The 15,177-nt window shown below is 34.8% G+C and overlaps 1 protein-coding gene across 1 annotated transcript in view; it reads left to right on the top strand.

Annotated features, from left to right (window-relative positions):
• Positions 1–15,177, top strand: part of CFAP47 (cilia and flagella associated protein 47) — a 252,315-nt gene that overhangs the window by 57,631 nt on the left and 179,507 nt on the right. The window contains exons 29-33 of the mRNA XM_052674366.1: positions 1,715–1,834; positions 3,512–3,737; positions 4,541–4,744; positions 9,445–9,538; positions 10,078–10,218. Of these exons, the coding sequence (XP_052530326.1) occupies positions 1,715–1,834; positions 3,512–3,737; positions 4,541–4,744; positions 9,445–9,538; positions 10,078–10,218 (785 nt within the window). The remainder of the gene's footprint in view (positions 1–1,714; positions 1,835–3,511; positions 3,738–4,540; positions 4,745–9,444; positions 9,539–10,077; positions 10,219–15,177) is intronic.

The following is a 15,177-nucleotide window of genomic DNA, read 5'->3' as shown; positions in this document are numbered from 1 at the left end:
AAATTTTTTCATGGATACATGGAAATTATTGATTAAGAAATGCAGTTCCTCATGCCTGTGCTTACACAAAGATTCCACTGTGGAAGTTATTTTTCCTTACGTGGTCATTTTTTAAAATGAAAAGCAGAATCAGCAAAATCTTGTTTTACATATATTCATATTTATTCTAAAGAGAAAGCCATTTGTTTTGAACATTTTGATTTTTTTAATTGGTATTTAAGATGAGACAACTTGAAAAATTACTCAGGTTCTTGGATGTGTGTTCAAAAAAATTATGTCGTAAAGCATGTCTTATTTAAGGGCTGCTTTGAAAGTAATGCCTCCTGTTTGATTATGTTGGCCCATGACATCAGAAGCAGCTGTTGGTGGTATGGCAGTGGGGGCTGAACCTTCCTGCCAACATTCTGTTACACTTTCTTGCCATGTGACAGATGGCAGCCGAGGGGCAGTCTGACACACTGGCATCTGACACGGAAGTGCGTATGAAGAGAATGTGGGACACTGAATCTTTCCAAATGGAAAAAATGGCACCCACAGACATTCACCAACCCTTGCTGAATGCTTAAGGAGACCAAACAGTGAATGTGAACACAGTGAGGCAGTGGGCGGTACATTTCAGCACTGGATGACTACATTTCAGCAGTTCTGGATGACTGTGCATTTTTTTATGAGGGTGGATTGCAGACTCGTGTTCACCAGTGGTGTAAATGAATAGCTGATGGTGGTGACTATTTCGAAAAATAGTTCTTCGCAGCTGTGACTCTTCTCTATCAATTACTGTTATTGTGCTCTTTGTATCTGTTGTCTTTTCCATGGAAATAAGTAGGAGGCATTACTTTCAGAGCAAGCTGCATATACCATTAAATAGAAGCATTGTTTTTTGGATGTTTAAACTATTAAATTGCTACATTTCATACTTCCTAATAATCCAGTATTTAAATCTTCCTGTACCTTAATGCATCAAAATTAGTTATTTATAGAATATCTGTACCAGCTATAGTTGTCAGTATATGTTAAAGCTTTGCACTGCCGTGTCTCCTCAGGCAGCAGTAGTTATACTAGGATTTCAATTTTGTAATCAGAGTCTAGATTAGTATTCCAAACAGCACCAATCAAAACTGTCAAATGATATGTTTGTGGGTCAGACTTTAACTGTGCTTATTACATAGACTATAAAGGTTTCTGAAATATTGCAGTGTACTAAGGCCAGTTAGTCACCCAGCACATCCTCTTGGAGTTTCATGTCATGATTTTTTTTTTCCTTTGAGATTTTCATTAGATCTGCATTACTAGCTAAATTTAAAAGTCAAAGTTTCTGGAAAGTTGCTTGAGTCATGCAGAAACGCCTAGGAGACCATGCTCATTACCTAGCTTTTTTTCTATCTGCGGATGTAAATCCCTTAAGAATATTTGGTTCATGATTCAGAATTCTTGAACTAGCATTGCTCTGATCATTGCTTTTATAGCAAGTATGCAGACAAAGCTTATACATGATACGGTTAATGGAAAAAAATATGCACATAATGGTTTTTGTTCCAAGTCTAATGACCAAAATGAAATTTTCATCATGAGTCAAATGAGAGGTTATTTGGTTTAATTAGAGCTTAAAGTAAGGAAAAGTATAAAAGCAGATATATATTTATAAATGGTTAGAGTGCTGACAGTAGTGCTATACTTGCTATACTCAACTGCTGCTTGTAATCTTGCTGTATAGATGAAGACCGCAGTAGTGGGGAAGTTGTTCTGCATCCATTTTATTCTCCGCAATCACTTTCCTGTAGTAGATCCTCAAGTTCCTCTGGTCCGACTGCTGAAGCACATGATTCCTGGTCAGGTATGGTACAGCTGCACATTTTAAACTCTTTGACCTCTTGAAACTACTTTTCATCTTATTATTGTTTACTACTTTAGATAAATACATTTCACATTTGTATCCTATGCTAAAAAATGCTTCTGCATGTTTGATCAGTGAATACTGGAGAGGCTTTTTCTCTCCTGTGAAACCGTAGCAAACCTGGTCTAGGTTTTATCAGCAGAAAACACTCTCCTGACTTTTAACAGATTCAGTGGAAGGGAAAGTATTTAAAAACAAACATTCAAGGAATACAGTGGGCTCACTTGCAATAAAATGTCCATGGAGGAGCCATCAGAAAAGTCACGGAACAGAACTAAGGGATTAGTTGCTAAGGAAGGCACTTTTCTGTAGTCATGAACTAACTAACTATGGAGAAGTCAAGCTGGACTTCAGTGCTTCCACTATGTTTATGAAGTACTGTATAAAACCAAACATTATCACTAGAACTTGGTTAAGTTGCTCCTCCATATGAATTAAGGTTAACAGCTCTTTTGTAAAGCTTCAAGAGACTAATGTCTGAGGCTGTTCACGTCTCTTTCACTTACTAGTTTTCTGGATAGGAAGTTAGAACAGCTGAAGTTACTGCTGCTGTTTCGTTATTGGTAGGATTCCACCGCTTTTGCAGATCACAAATGTGTGATCACAAATGTGTCTAACCAAGACAAGTTAGTTAGATGTATTAAAAATTAACTCTATCAACATGATTCATTTGTAAGGGAATGATGTAAGATGCGTTCAAAAGAAAACAGATTCAGATATGAAAAGGCAATAATCTCTGGCAAGGGGTCAGTGACGAGATAAGAGAATAACCTCATCAGGCAGCCAAACTGTTCAAACATCTGTCTGCTTGATCATCTTATTGAGGACCTGACTCTCTACTCTTGCTTGCATTGCATTGTATTGTTTTTTTTTTCCTTCCATAAATCCTAAACAAATATTTATTTAAATGTGCAAGGTATTAACTAGATTACTTTTGCATCATTTAGTGACACAACAAAACTGCTATGGTACTGTTGATTTCGTCTCTAAAGATGTATTTCTGTCTGAGTTATTTGTGCTAGATTGTATTGTTACCTTTTATGCAATATTTTTGTACCAAAACCCAGTAATAATATGCAATTTAAGCTTTAACCAAATCAAGATGGAAGAGAGAGAAGACCTAGCAAGGGAGAAAAGTCTGAAGACTTCCTTTACTGGTCAGGGAGTAAGCTTAACTGTACCTACACAATCCCTGATAAACTGTTTGAACACAACTCAATTCCTGAGCCATGCTCTGTGATTGGAGTGAGGAGCTATCAGTGACTAGTTGGTAAAGCCATAGCTATTGGAACTGCATGTAAGATTTTTATGACTTCTGACTATTGTTTCAAAATCCTTGTCTGATTTTTTTTTTCTGATTGGATAATCACTTAAGTGAAATTGTATTGCAAAAACATATCTTTTTCTGTGCCCAAGACATATACATGTCACTTAATGTGATCTATTCTTGAAATAAATTGATCATTAGTCATTGACAGTTGTTTTTGTTTTCGAAGAACTTTCGTCTTTTAAAAAAATGCTATTTTTTTTTTTTATCAGATCAAGATAGGAAAATAAGGAATCATTTTGTTTCTTTTTTTCCTTTTCTTTTTTTCCCCCTCTATCATTCGGAGTCAGATATTACTCTTGAAAGGGATGAAAGTGCTGAGAAGATGACTGAAGAGACTGAAGCTGACAGTCAAAGTGATGGGAGAGAAAATGAATCTGAATTATCATTTTTCCCTAATGAGAACAAAGAAGACTTCATCTTTCAGAAAACTTTAACTGCTGTTCAGAGTTGGTTCACTCTCTTTGGTTGGTCTAAGGGACCAAATCCTGTTTCAATACCCCATTCACTAAGACGGTAATTCATGTCTACATAGAGCTAACTTGTGTCTGCCTGATAATATATAAACAAACGTATATAATCTGAGGAATATAGACAGAGTTGAATGCACAGTCCCATATTAAGATTGTATCATCTATGCTACGTATGTTTGTATATTATATAAACATGTCATTTAGGAGTTATTTTTTAGTTTTGGAAATGTGTTTTTAAGTACATTTCCAAATGTACTTACACTGTTGCTCTCATATCACAGTGAGGTGTATGCAAAATATGCAGCTAAAACCAGTTAAAACCTTTTATCTGAAATTTATTTTCCTCCCAGAATGAGCACAGATTTATCAATTGTTTCTACTTTATTGGCATATATAACTTTTCAGCAATGTCTTTTACCTCGGGTTCTCCCCCCGTAAGAAACAGATGGGGAAGCAAACGTAATAATCAATAGTTTTGCAAACACTCTGGAAATATATTGATCTTAGTGGCATCACTGAGCTGATTGTCTGCTTTCGTACTCAATATCATAGAAACCATTCTCCTGGGACATGTGTAGGCATTTATAAACATGTTAGAAATCAGTTATGTTTGGCATGAAGCAGTGATAAAGTCTTTTGTGTGTGAAGTTATTAAATGTTGCATGAATTTCAAAATTCTTACATACTTATAAAAATTCTTGTAAAGGAAAAACTACGATATTTATCAGCCTTTTTACAGCTGTTTTTGTATCATGCTTTATTAAATTTATGATTGTCAGAGATAAAATAATGCTAGATAATTTTGCTCATTTAAAAGAGTAATATCAGAAACTTTTTCTCTCTTAGTGATGTCTGTAAAGTCAAAATGACTTCTTCCCAAGAAAAAGTTTTTAAACAAAATCTTGACAGAGATACTATTTATGACATGTTGTTCCACCTGAGCGGACAGTTGTTACCAGGCATTACATTGAGCCAGTCGCTGCCCCTTGATCCAGTTGAACGAATGATACAGCTGTACTGGCAGCATTCTACGTTGCTTACCTTCCTTAAGTAAGTACATGTGTGATATAATTTCTATAATTTCCTACATTTATTAATTTAGCTCAAACATGATTCCAGCTAAACTGTAAGTTTAGGAACTCTGGCAGTCTTATTTTATTATGTAAAATGGAGCAGCTGTGAAATATGGTGCAAGTAAAAATTGACAAACTCTTCTTCATTCTTCTTGTTAGGGTGTGAAATGAACGACTATTACTTTCAGAGTAAGTCTAATATAATGAAACCTTAATGATTATCTGAAGCCCTCAAATCCTGCATTTATGCATCTTTTTAGCACTCTCAGTGGTGTTCAAGGGGTTATCCTGCAATTTAAGATCTATTTACTTACTGTCCTTAATACAAGCTTCTTCACGTAACAGGCAGTGATGAAGTTGTATACAAACTTATAATGAAACCATTGTACATTGTCTCTCATGTAACAGAAGGGTCAGAAGCTGTAGTGATACTTGTGTCTGCTGGTGTATGTTGTTTCTCATGCTTCAGGTCTAAAAACAGAATAGTAGTGAATGTAGTGCCATCAGCGAGTATTTTTTCCTGGATACATGTAAACAGAACAACTCATAAGAGTGGTAAATTGCAACTTTAAAAAACCTCACTGATATGGAAAACCAATGTTTATCTACCATTATCTCAAACATTTTTTTTTCTGTTCTGTTATAGAATTGTACTTTCAATAGTTCCATCTTCCTGGGGATGCTGAGTCAACTCATTAGATCCCATAAGCTTACTTACTGCAAAAAAATCAAAAAGCCTGATGGAAGCCTATAAAAAATAAAATAAAATAAAATGCTGTGCATGGCTTCTTTAATTCAACTATTTTAAAATTAAAAAAAAGAAAAGAAAAAGCTATCTGAATCTTTACATTGATAGCAGTATTACTGATAACCATTTTAGTAGAGAACCAAGTCAATAGACATAGAAAAAAAAGCTCAGCTTTAAGGTTTTCTGTAACAGTAGCGGGGGTTTCCTCTGTTGTCCAGTAACATTGGATTCTTATTTGCAACTTTTTAATAAGAGGCAGAACAGAACAACATTATTCTGTGCATCACTGATAACACAGTGGCAGATGATTCAGAAGAATCATGCCAGCAATGTCAGAATGATATTTTTTTACTTTCTTCAGTAATGAGAACAAATGCTTACATATTCCTGTTGTTTTTGCCTCCTCTGTGTACATTCTGATACTAAATAAAAGGATTGATGGATACATCTCAACCTATTTTTTCCATTGTATCTCAAAAGCTGGAGTCATTAGCCAATGGTCTGCTAAGAATGTTTTACCATCGTATTATTAATGCCACCCTGCTGATTCTTCTTTAGGAGTGTTACATCCTTTCACATATTGAGGCATTGAGTTTGAGGAAATACAATGCCAAACAGTTCTCTAAGTGAATTCAAGAGATTTTCTTATCTATTTAATTAGTATACAGTTGTTTTACTGAGGACAAAGGGACAAGAAACTTCTTTAATTCTGACCTAAGAAAAGCTTTTTGTTTGCCACTACCTTAGGTTTGGTGTCAAGTTAGTATTCCTAGGAAAATTGTCAAGAGCAACTTCAAGATGTGCTTCCTCTGCTGAATCCTGTTACCTTTATTAACAGTCCTAAATTTTGCTACACAAATCATCTCATTCTGTTCAGTTCCTGTCAGGAAAGACTATACTAATCTTTGAATTGGCAGCTGATGTCCCTTTCAGAGTCCTTCACTCTTAACTTTGGGGTTTTATAGCTCTATCTCAAACTAACTTAATTTTAATTATTTTTTTTTTTTTCCTATCTAACTTCAGATGTCATTGTATCTTGGAGAAATAGAGGGATAGAGAGAATGTCTCTTTACCTTATTTATTTCATAAAAACTTAATTGAGAAATGCAAACATTTATTCATAACACTGAAAATGAGCAGCACATGGAGAAATATTTTTCCAAGGAGATCAACTAGAAAAGTCTTCAATGAATGATGTTGTGTGATGACTGGAAACAAAGACATAATCCATAGCAGTCCTAGCAAAACTGTAAAAGTTGCCACAGAGAACCAGACCTAGCTGGACTCCTGATCTTGTTTGCACTTTCTGCTAGTTGATTAAATCGACGCTTAGTATTATGACATCCTATTAGTTTTTGCCTATTCTAATTTGAGTCCTGACAGATTTCTCCAAAGTTTGTGCTTTATGGATATTCTTTTCCTGTCAGTGCATTTAAGCATTACCTAGGAAACTTGCATTTCTTCGCGAGTTGCTATTTAATAGTGCTTTTAGTCCAGTTCCAAACATGTCAGATGTTTGTACTGCTGGTACAACTGTATGTAAAGATAGTAGGACAGCAAGAGTCAGCCTAGAGAGCAATTAATCTGTCATCTGCCATCCCTGCCTGTTCATTGTGATTTGTGGAAAGTGCAACATTGCATCCTGTGGAATCCCAGGAGAACACGCACACAACAGAAAAACAGTTTTCAACTTTCTTCCACCAACTATTTTCTGGTCAACGTAGTTCAAATTAAGTGTAATTCATCTTTCAAGTTTGTCAGCTACTGAAGTAGGTGGATGTTTTTCACTATTTCAAATAACGTTCAAAGAATCAGTTTTATTTTTCTTGATATCAAAAAGCTTATTTGGTACTTTATTGTGGCAGTTAAAGAAAAAAAATGGGCATTTTGCAATATAAATAAAATTAATTTGTAACCCTCATCTGGACCTGCTCAAATAGCTCCACATTTTTCTTGTAGTGGGGATCCCACACCTGGATGCAGTAAGTTAGATGATGCCTCAAGAGTTCGGAGTAGAGAGGAACAACCACCTCTCTTGCTCTGCTGGCCACTTATCTTATGATCCAGCGTAGGATACAGTTGGCTTTCCAGGTTGCATAGAAGCATATGCTGCTGGCTCATGTTAATCTTTTCCTCCACAAGGACACTCAAGACTTTCTCCACATGGACTACTCTCCATGATTTCTCCTAGTCTGTAATAATGTCTGGGATTTCCCTGACCAGTGTGCAATATGTTACACTTGGCCTTTCTGAACTTCAGTTGTTTCACATGGGCCCACTCTTCAAGCCTGTCCAGGTCTTTCTGGATGGCATCTCTTCCTTCTGTTGTATCATCTGCACACCCCAGCTTGGTGTCAGCAGCAAACTTGCTGAGAATGCACACAATCCCACTGTGTAGGTAGGTGATAAAGATGTTGAAGTGCAACGAACTCAAATCCTTAGCTCCTGGCTCCACACAGGACCATCCAAAAATCAAACCCTATGTTTGAGAGTGTTATTCAAATACATCTTGAACTCTGGCAGGCCAAGGGCTGTGACCACCTCCCTGGGGAGCCTGTTGCAGTTCCTGACTACCCTCTCAGTGAGAACCTGTTTCTCACTGCCAACCTGACCCTCCTGTGTTCAGCTTCATGCAGTGATGTATCAACGTTGCTATGTAAGTAGCTTTCTTGAGGATGAAAATTATAGATCGTACCTATTTCTGTCTATCTACCAATTATAACCATTGAAAGGAAGATAGAACATCTGAAAAGATGGAAGTTGTGTAGCTTCCTCCTTTTAGTGTTTAGAAAGAACAGAAATGTTGAAAAGATTTCAGGAACAGAGCTTGTGATTTAATTGAAAATGGGAATTTCAGATATTTTGAGTTTTAGAAGCAGGCTACTAACTTGATGCCATCTTGGATCCCTGGTTAAATATTTCTATTTTAAAACATATGAAATATAAACTATAGGTACAAAGACATACTCTTACTGGCATTATGTAATTCAGTGAGATGAGAAATAAGCTGTCATGCTTCTAATGTCAAACTATCTGTACTATATGATTTTAATGTGCAACGGAAATTGATTTTTGGTCTGTGTGGTACCAGAAAAGTATGATTATTTCATTTGTGTGAGGGACTGGTTATATAACAAGAAAAACTCATCCAATTATTTTCACATTAGCTGTTTTGAAAACACAAAGAGCAATACAAATCTAGATATGGTAGAATAATTTTTCTGACCTGGACATCAGGAAATTTTTGTGCTATCCCTATCCCGAGAAAATATATTTTTCCCTCTTTCCGTTAACATATGAATTTATAAATATTACTTCTTCAACTGGTTATTTTAGTATTTGTACTACTTATTGCAATTGCATTTTTTACTGCACTCACTTTTTAATTGCACTTACTAGTCACTTGAACAGATGACAGGTCAGTGTGACAATTGTCTGAGTTTAGAAATACCTGTTTTTTACACACATAAGACTTCTGATGTCAGTTTCACATACAGATCATCAAGTTTTAATTCTACTAATGTTATGTAATAGTGGTGCTTTAGCTTTTACATGGAAATGTGTATTATATTTTGATTCTTTGCACTGTAATTCTTTATGAAGGAGCAATTCTTGTGAGGAATTAAAGAATCATTCAGGTTGGGAAGATTGTTAAGTTCATCTAGTCTAACCCACCACTACCATGCCCACTAAGCACTGAAAGCGTCTTGCTTTTAGCATCAGGTAATTGTAGGCATTGGAAATGAGCATAAATGTCACAAATAAGGGCTATCTATTAAGGAACTGACAAAGCTGGATCATTCATCCCCAGTGTGCTCGGATACAATAGGTATACATAGATTGAGTAAGTTGAAAACCTTAACTACCCTTCAAAATATTATCCTGCCTACCTACTAAATTTTCATTATTTTTTTCTTTAACGATTTTAGAAGCCAAGGAGCAAGTCTTCCCCATGTTATGCCAGAATACCTGTTAGAACCTGATGATTATAAGAAGTGGACTAAAATGCAAGCTGTGCTGGAGGTAGGTTTGTATTTTTTGTTATTTTTTTCTTTTTTTAAAAAAGATCTCATGCAAGTATTAGTTTTTCAAAACAAAAAATCTATGCGGACCAAGAGAAATCCTCCTGTAGTGACTATTTTGTATTGCGTAAATCTCAGTGCATGCATGAGTGAACAGAACTTGAAGTTGATGCTGATATTCATACCTTCTCCCAGTTTTTTTTTCTTCCATTCCTTCTCATACCTGTTACTAGTTTCTAATAGTAATTTTTTTTTTTCAAAGTGGAATTACTTTTACTGCTTTCTACCCATTTTTTCTAATTTATTAAAAAATCCATTGTGTTGATTCTCTGTTCTCATTGCTGTCTTCAACTCCTGTCAGTTCTGCAATGACCTTATTATTGAAATGGTGTTGAACTGGAAATGGTTCTAGTGTTGATCACTACTGCATTATAGCAAGCATATCACTCATTTATACCATAGTTTGATTATTGTTCTCTTGTGAATTTCCTATCCTGTTGAAATTAGTATTGAAAATAATTATTTCTCCTCTATCTGAAGGCTCATGCAGCTAACTGGAAAAAAGGAGATAAGAAAAACTTAGTTATGTTTAGCAGCAAACAAGTGTTAATTCTGGAGGACAGTGTATTTGAGATGATCAGCAAACAAGCTTGGACAGACGTGTTATTGCAGGTGTACAAGGTAAATTGTAGGTACTTTTACTACTTAAATTCTGAAGACCTGATGGCAATAAATAAATAAAAAGCTTTAAAAGAGATCTTTAGGAAACTCAAGTTATGTTGTTTTTTGCTTTTTGTTTTTTTTTTTTTTTCTTTTTCCCCAAACAAATTTTTAATTACTTCTCAAGTATGTTATTTTTCTGCAGAGTCTATCTGAGACAGTTTTAAATGAGAACACTTTCATTTTCCTGGTCCTGAAATTAGCAATGTAATAATATGCTTTAATTAGGAAAGACTATGTTAGAATACTCTGTATCTTGTAGGATTATATAGATCTTTAATTCCAAAAAGAAAACTGTGCCATACTCATACTTTTTGGTTACTCTGTTTAGAAACACTTTCCATTGGAAATACTTTGTTGGCTAGACATATTCACAACCATGATACGTATCACCTTTTGGTAGAGTGGAATTTTGAAATGGATAAGCAGGTTTGTAATATTTATTCCCACTAAGGAATCAATATGGACCTCTAATACTGAGTTTGTTTTGATGATGACAGATAAATACTTTAGATGTTTGAGTCATATTTTCCAAAGTAAACCCAATGTACTCATAGATGATCAGTGATATTTGCATGTCTGAAAATATTTACTTCTGTTCAAAAGGATGGAAAATAAATTAAAAATATAAATATTATGTGGACTCTCTAGAAAGAACTGAGTGCAATGGAGTGACTCTGGTGAAGTTTTCCAAAGGTGGTTAAGGGAATTGATTCAGTTACTATACAAAGAGAAGTTGACTGAGCTGTAGCTGTTCAGACAGGAGAACTGAAGGTTCCAGAGGGATCTTATAAATGCGTGTAAATAGCTGAAGGTAAAGAAAACAGGTCAATATTCTCCTCAGTGGTAAACAGTGGCATGGCAAAAGGCTGAAATACATACTAAAATGCAAGAAATTTCATTTAAATTTAATTTCATTTAAACTTAATAAACTTTTTTTACTTTGATGCTGGTTCCTCACTGAAACAGATTGCCAAGAGGAACTGTGGAGTCTCCATCACTAGAGAAATCCTAAACCCACCTGAACATGTTCCTGGTAACCCATGCTAGCTGATTCAGATTTAAGCAAAGAGCTTGAACTAGATCATGGGTGTACAAATTTTTGGCTTGCCTGGGCTGCTATGAAGAGAAGAGGAATTGCTTTGGGCTACATGGAAAATATAGCATATAATTAATATATAAGTATATAACAAAACCTTTTTAATTGAAAAAAAAAAATAAATAGGGCAGCAAAAGCATAAAACTTATGAGATACTTAAGCTTTTCTTGGGGTGCATGAAACTAATGCATCAGTTAGCTTAATGGAAGACTTGTTTAATGGAAAATTTTTAGTGAGCTCTCATCAGAGATTTTGGATGATGTTTTACTCTTATACTTAATCCTTGAAAACAGTTGTTCATAAATGTGCACTTACTGCCCGAAAGTGATGACATGAGTAAGGTGTGACTGTGAAGTAAAGGGTATTTTTTCTGGTAAGAGATCTTATTAAAATCTAGTAAAGAGACTTGATCAAATATTTGAGTTGAATATCTGATTGCATCTCCAAACATTCCATTTGAATGTTCACAGGTGATGTATTTATGCAGACTGAAAATGGAATTGCAAATATCCTGAAAGATTCTATAAAATATGTTTATATTAAAAAAAAACTGACTAAACTATACTAAAACCTGTTCTCAAATTCACTTATAAAAATGAAAAGCAAGGCTGCATATTTTTGCTGTTTGCAGAATTGTGTTTAGCCAGCATATCAAAATGCATTAAGTCATTTGCAATAACTTGATTTGGTACTGCACTGGTACTGCACTGTGTCCTTCCTGGTTTCAGCTGAGATGTTAATAGCAGTCCTATGTTTGATTGTTACCGAACAGCTGCATGCTGGGGCCAGGCTGGGCTACTCAACAGGGAAGAGCTGCCACCATGATGGCATGGGGCAAGAGGTGGGCTGTGTTGGCTATGCCTGGAGCAGACAATCTTTAGAGATGCCTCAACTGTTTTTTCATTATGTGAGAAAAATAACACTTTTTTCAGTATTACTTACTTAAACAGTAAAGACTGGCAAACAATTTATGAAGCAAAAACATCAAACTGATCTAAAATAAAGCAATGAGAAAAATAGCTGACATAAAAACAGGCAACAAACGTTATATATACATATGAAGACAAATGGTCTTAAGTTCATATGGGAGTTCTACATGCAAATGCATGTAGAAAAATGCAATCATACAGACCAGAACAAGTTTGCTATCTTTGGATTTTGCTAATTTATTCATAGCTCTGTGACAGACTAGCACAGAATCAAAAATAATAGCCTCAAAGTTAATAGTAGACAATTATGTTTGCTTTTTTTCTTCACTAATGAGATTGAACTCTAAAAAATTTGTATGGAGAAATGGTCTAATTCAACTGGGGATACTGCCAAATATACTTTCAACATTTATGCAAGTACCATCAAAAAGAGTCAGCTATTCAAGCAGCTCTGGCTTTTGTTTTGTCTGATGCCTAAATAAAAGAGAAGTTACCTTCAATTTTGGTGGAATTATTAACACTTATAATTTGAAACTCTCTATTGCTTCTCACAGTAGCAATTTTAATTTGATCATTTTTGTATCATATCATTAATTTTATTTACTTTTTGTGTTCGCAGAAGTTAGATCCAAAGGAATTTTCTTTAATCTGAATTAATAAAATAGAAAAAGAAAGAATATTTAAATGCTACATTCACACGTAATTTGTGTTTTCTTTAATATCATGAAGTGTTACTTATTAATTCTAAACAAAATATTTTCTCCTTAATTTTCTTACCAAAGAGTGGCTGGAAAATTACAAACTGCCCAAATTGCTTATGGTTAATTTACTCCTTCAAATCTTAAATTATAGGATATGAACTCAAGCATTTTATAGTTTGATTCTCTGTTCTTTATAAAAGCCAACAGTCAAGTTGCTGTTTTAGACAATACAAATGTCTTTATTGAGTTTTTGGCCTAGGGGAAAAAGTGGATTTTAGGTTTGATTTTGGTTTCGGTATGTGTGGAAGTGCAGTTACTTATGTGGGATAGAATAGTGGTTTAACCAAGATATTTGGTTAGGGAAAAAATTAAAGGGATAAAAGACTTTGGAGAAACTTTAGTACTGACTATGGTTTGGTTTTTATTAGTTATGCTCTTTTGATGGAAAATTTTTGCTTTGGAAGGCTTAAAATGTAAAATGAAATACAAAGTAGCATATAAAAAGATGGCTTGAAGTTGTGTAAAAGGTGCTTGGTTAAATCTGTGGACTCGTTTAATCTTCTAAACACTTTGATATAATCAAGTATTGGTATTCTGGAGGCAATAGTTCGGAAGCAAAAGCTTCTTTTCTGCTGCTGCTTCAACCTCTTTCACTATAATTTTTTAAATTTTATTTTTTTTTTCTACTATTTTCTTTCATGTGTGCATTAGTCAAGTACGGTCTGTTTTTATAAACTTTCTAGTCTTTTTAGTAACTGAGAAGAAATTGTCACTATTGATTTAGAGTAATCTAGCTGTGAGTGACTACTGAAAGTGCGTCTTTCTTACTTTGATTTTCCCTACCATCTGTCCTTGCTATATTTTTCTGCCCCTTTCCTTATGCTAGAACTGGTGCACTATGTGAAGTTGGCTTATGGAGTAAGGGGGCTTCAAATAGATCTTTAATCTCTGTGAGCATTGTTGAAGAAGAAGAATTTCCTGGAAGAATGGGAAAAAGTCCCTGGTTGCTAGGGTTATGAAAGTGGTTCACCTTTGGATGAGCCTTTTAAGCCTTTTGTAAAGATGTGTTTATTGTCACTTGTCACTAGTTCCCTGTCTCATGAATGAGAAACATGCTTCAGTTTCTCATTCCTTGTTCTTTCATCTTTCTATCATGTAATAGCACATTTTTTACAGCCTTATCACATTTCTCTTCTTTTTGCCTCCTCCTTATGTACTGGGAATTACTCTTATCTGCTTTACTTGATTTGCTTTAGTTTTGTGCAGTTTGGCTAAGGTGGTATTCAATTCAATGTAATAGCAAATAAACAGAACTCATATAACACAGCTTTACACTGGGTCTAGTCACTTGGCATTCAATGTCCTAATTTCTCTTTCATATCATCTTATTCAATCCCATTTTGTGACAAGGGTGGCAATGGCTGCTGCCAAACAGGATTTATTTATTTACTTATGTTGGAAATAAAGCATCAGAACAGTAAAGAAAAACAGGATATGAACTGTCAAGATAGCAAGATTGTTTTATATAAAAATATTTATTGGGACTAGTTTTTAAATGCTCTGAATTCAAGAGAATGTTTCATGTCTTAAAAGGAGTTTCAGTAAAATGAAACTAGAGACAAGCATTTTTGTGATTGCTATCAAGTGAAATAAAATGAAACAGAATCCTCTCCTTCTCAAATAGCATGCTGCAATTTTAAGAAAATGCTGAAATAATTTATCTATTCATGAGAGATGTTGTGTTATCCAATTTGATGTTGGAAATAAGTGTAGTGTTCCTTATCAATCAGAATGTCATCTCCTACTGCTTTCATGTCCATGCCCAATGCACAATGGCCCACTTTCCTATTATGAAATCTATTGCTGCGGAATTTACAGAGGAATCAATGTCTACATAAACTCGAGTTCGCAGAAATGGAAAATCAAGTTTATCCTGGGGGGCGGGGAAAGGTATGGCCTGTGCACAACAAAGGGGGACTTCATAAATCATAGAGGTACACTTGTAGCTTTCTTGATGAGCATGGGCTGAAATGCTGCTGTAATTCTAAACATTTGAAACATAATGGAAAGATACAGACCATCAATAGAAGCAGTACTTTAACCTTGGGTCAAGTCAATTTTTCAAGAAAGATAATCTGTCTTTAGATTTTCTGAACATGTATTAATTATGATGCTTTCCATTGTTAAAAGT

Source organism: Tympanuchus pallidicinctus, unplaced genomic scaffold (genome assembly GCF_026119805.1).
Source record: "Tympanuchus pallidicinctus isolate F22 unplaced genomic scaffold, pur_lepc_1.0 scaffold14, whole genome shotgun sequence".
NCBI classification, from domain to species: domain Eukaryota; kingdom Metazoa; phylum Chordata; class Aves; order Galliformes; family Phasianidae; genus Tympanuchus; species Tympanuchus pallidicinctus.
This window is presented reverse-complemented; position numbering and strand designations above follow the sequence as displayed.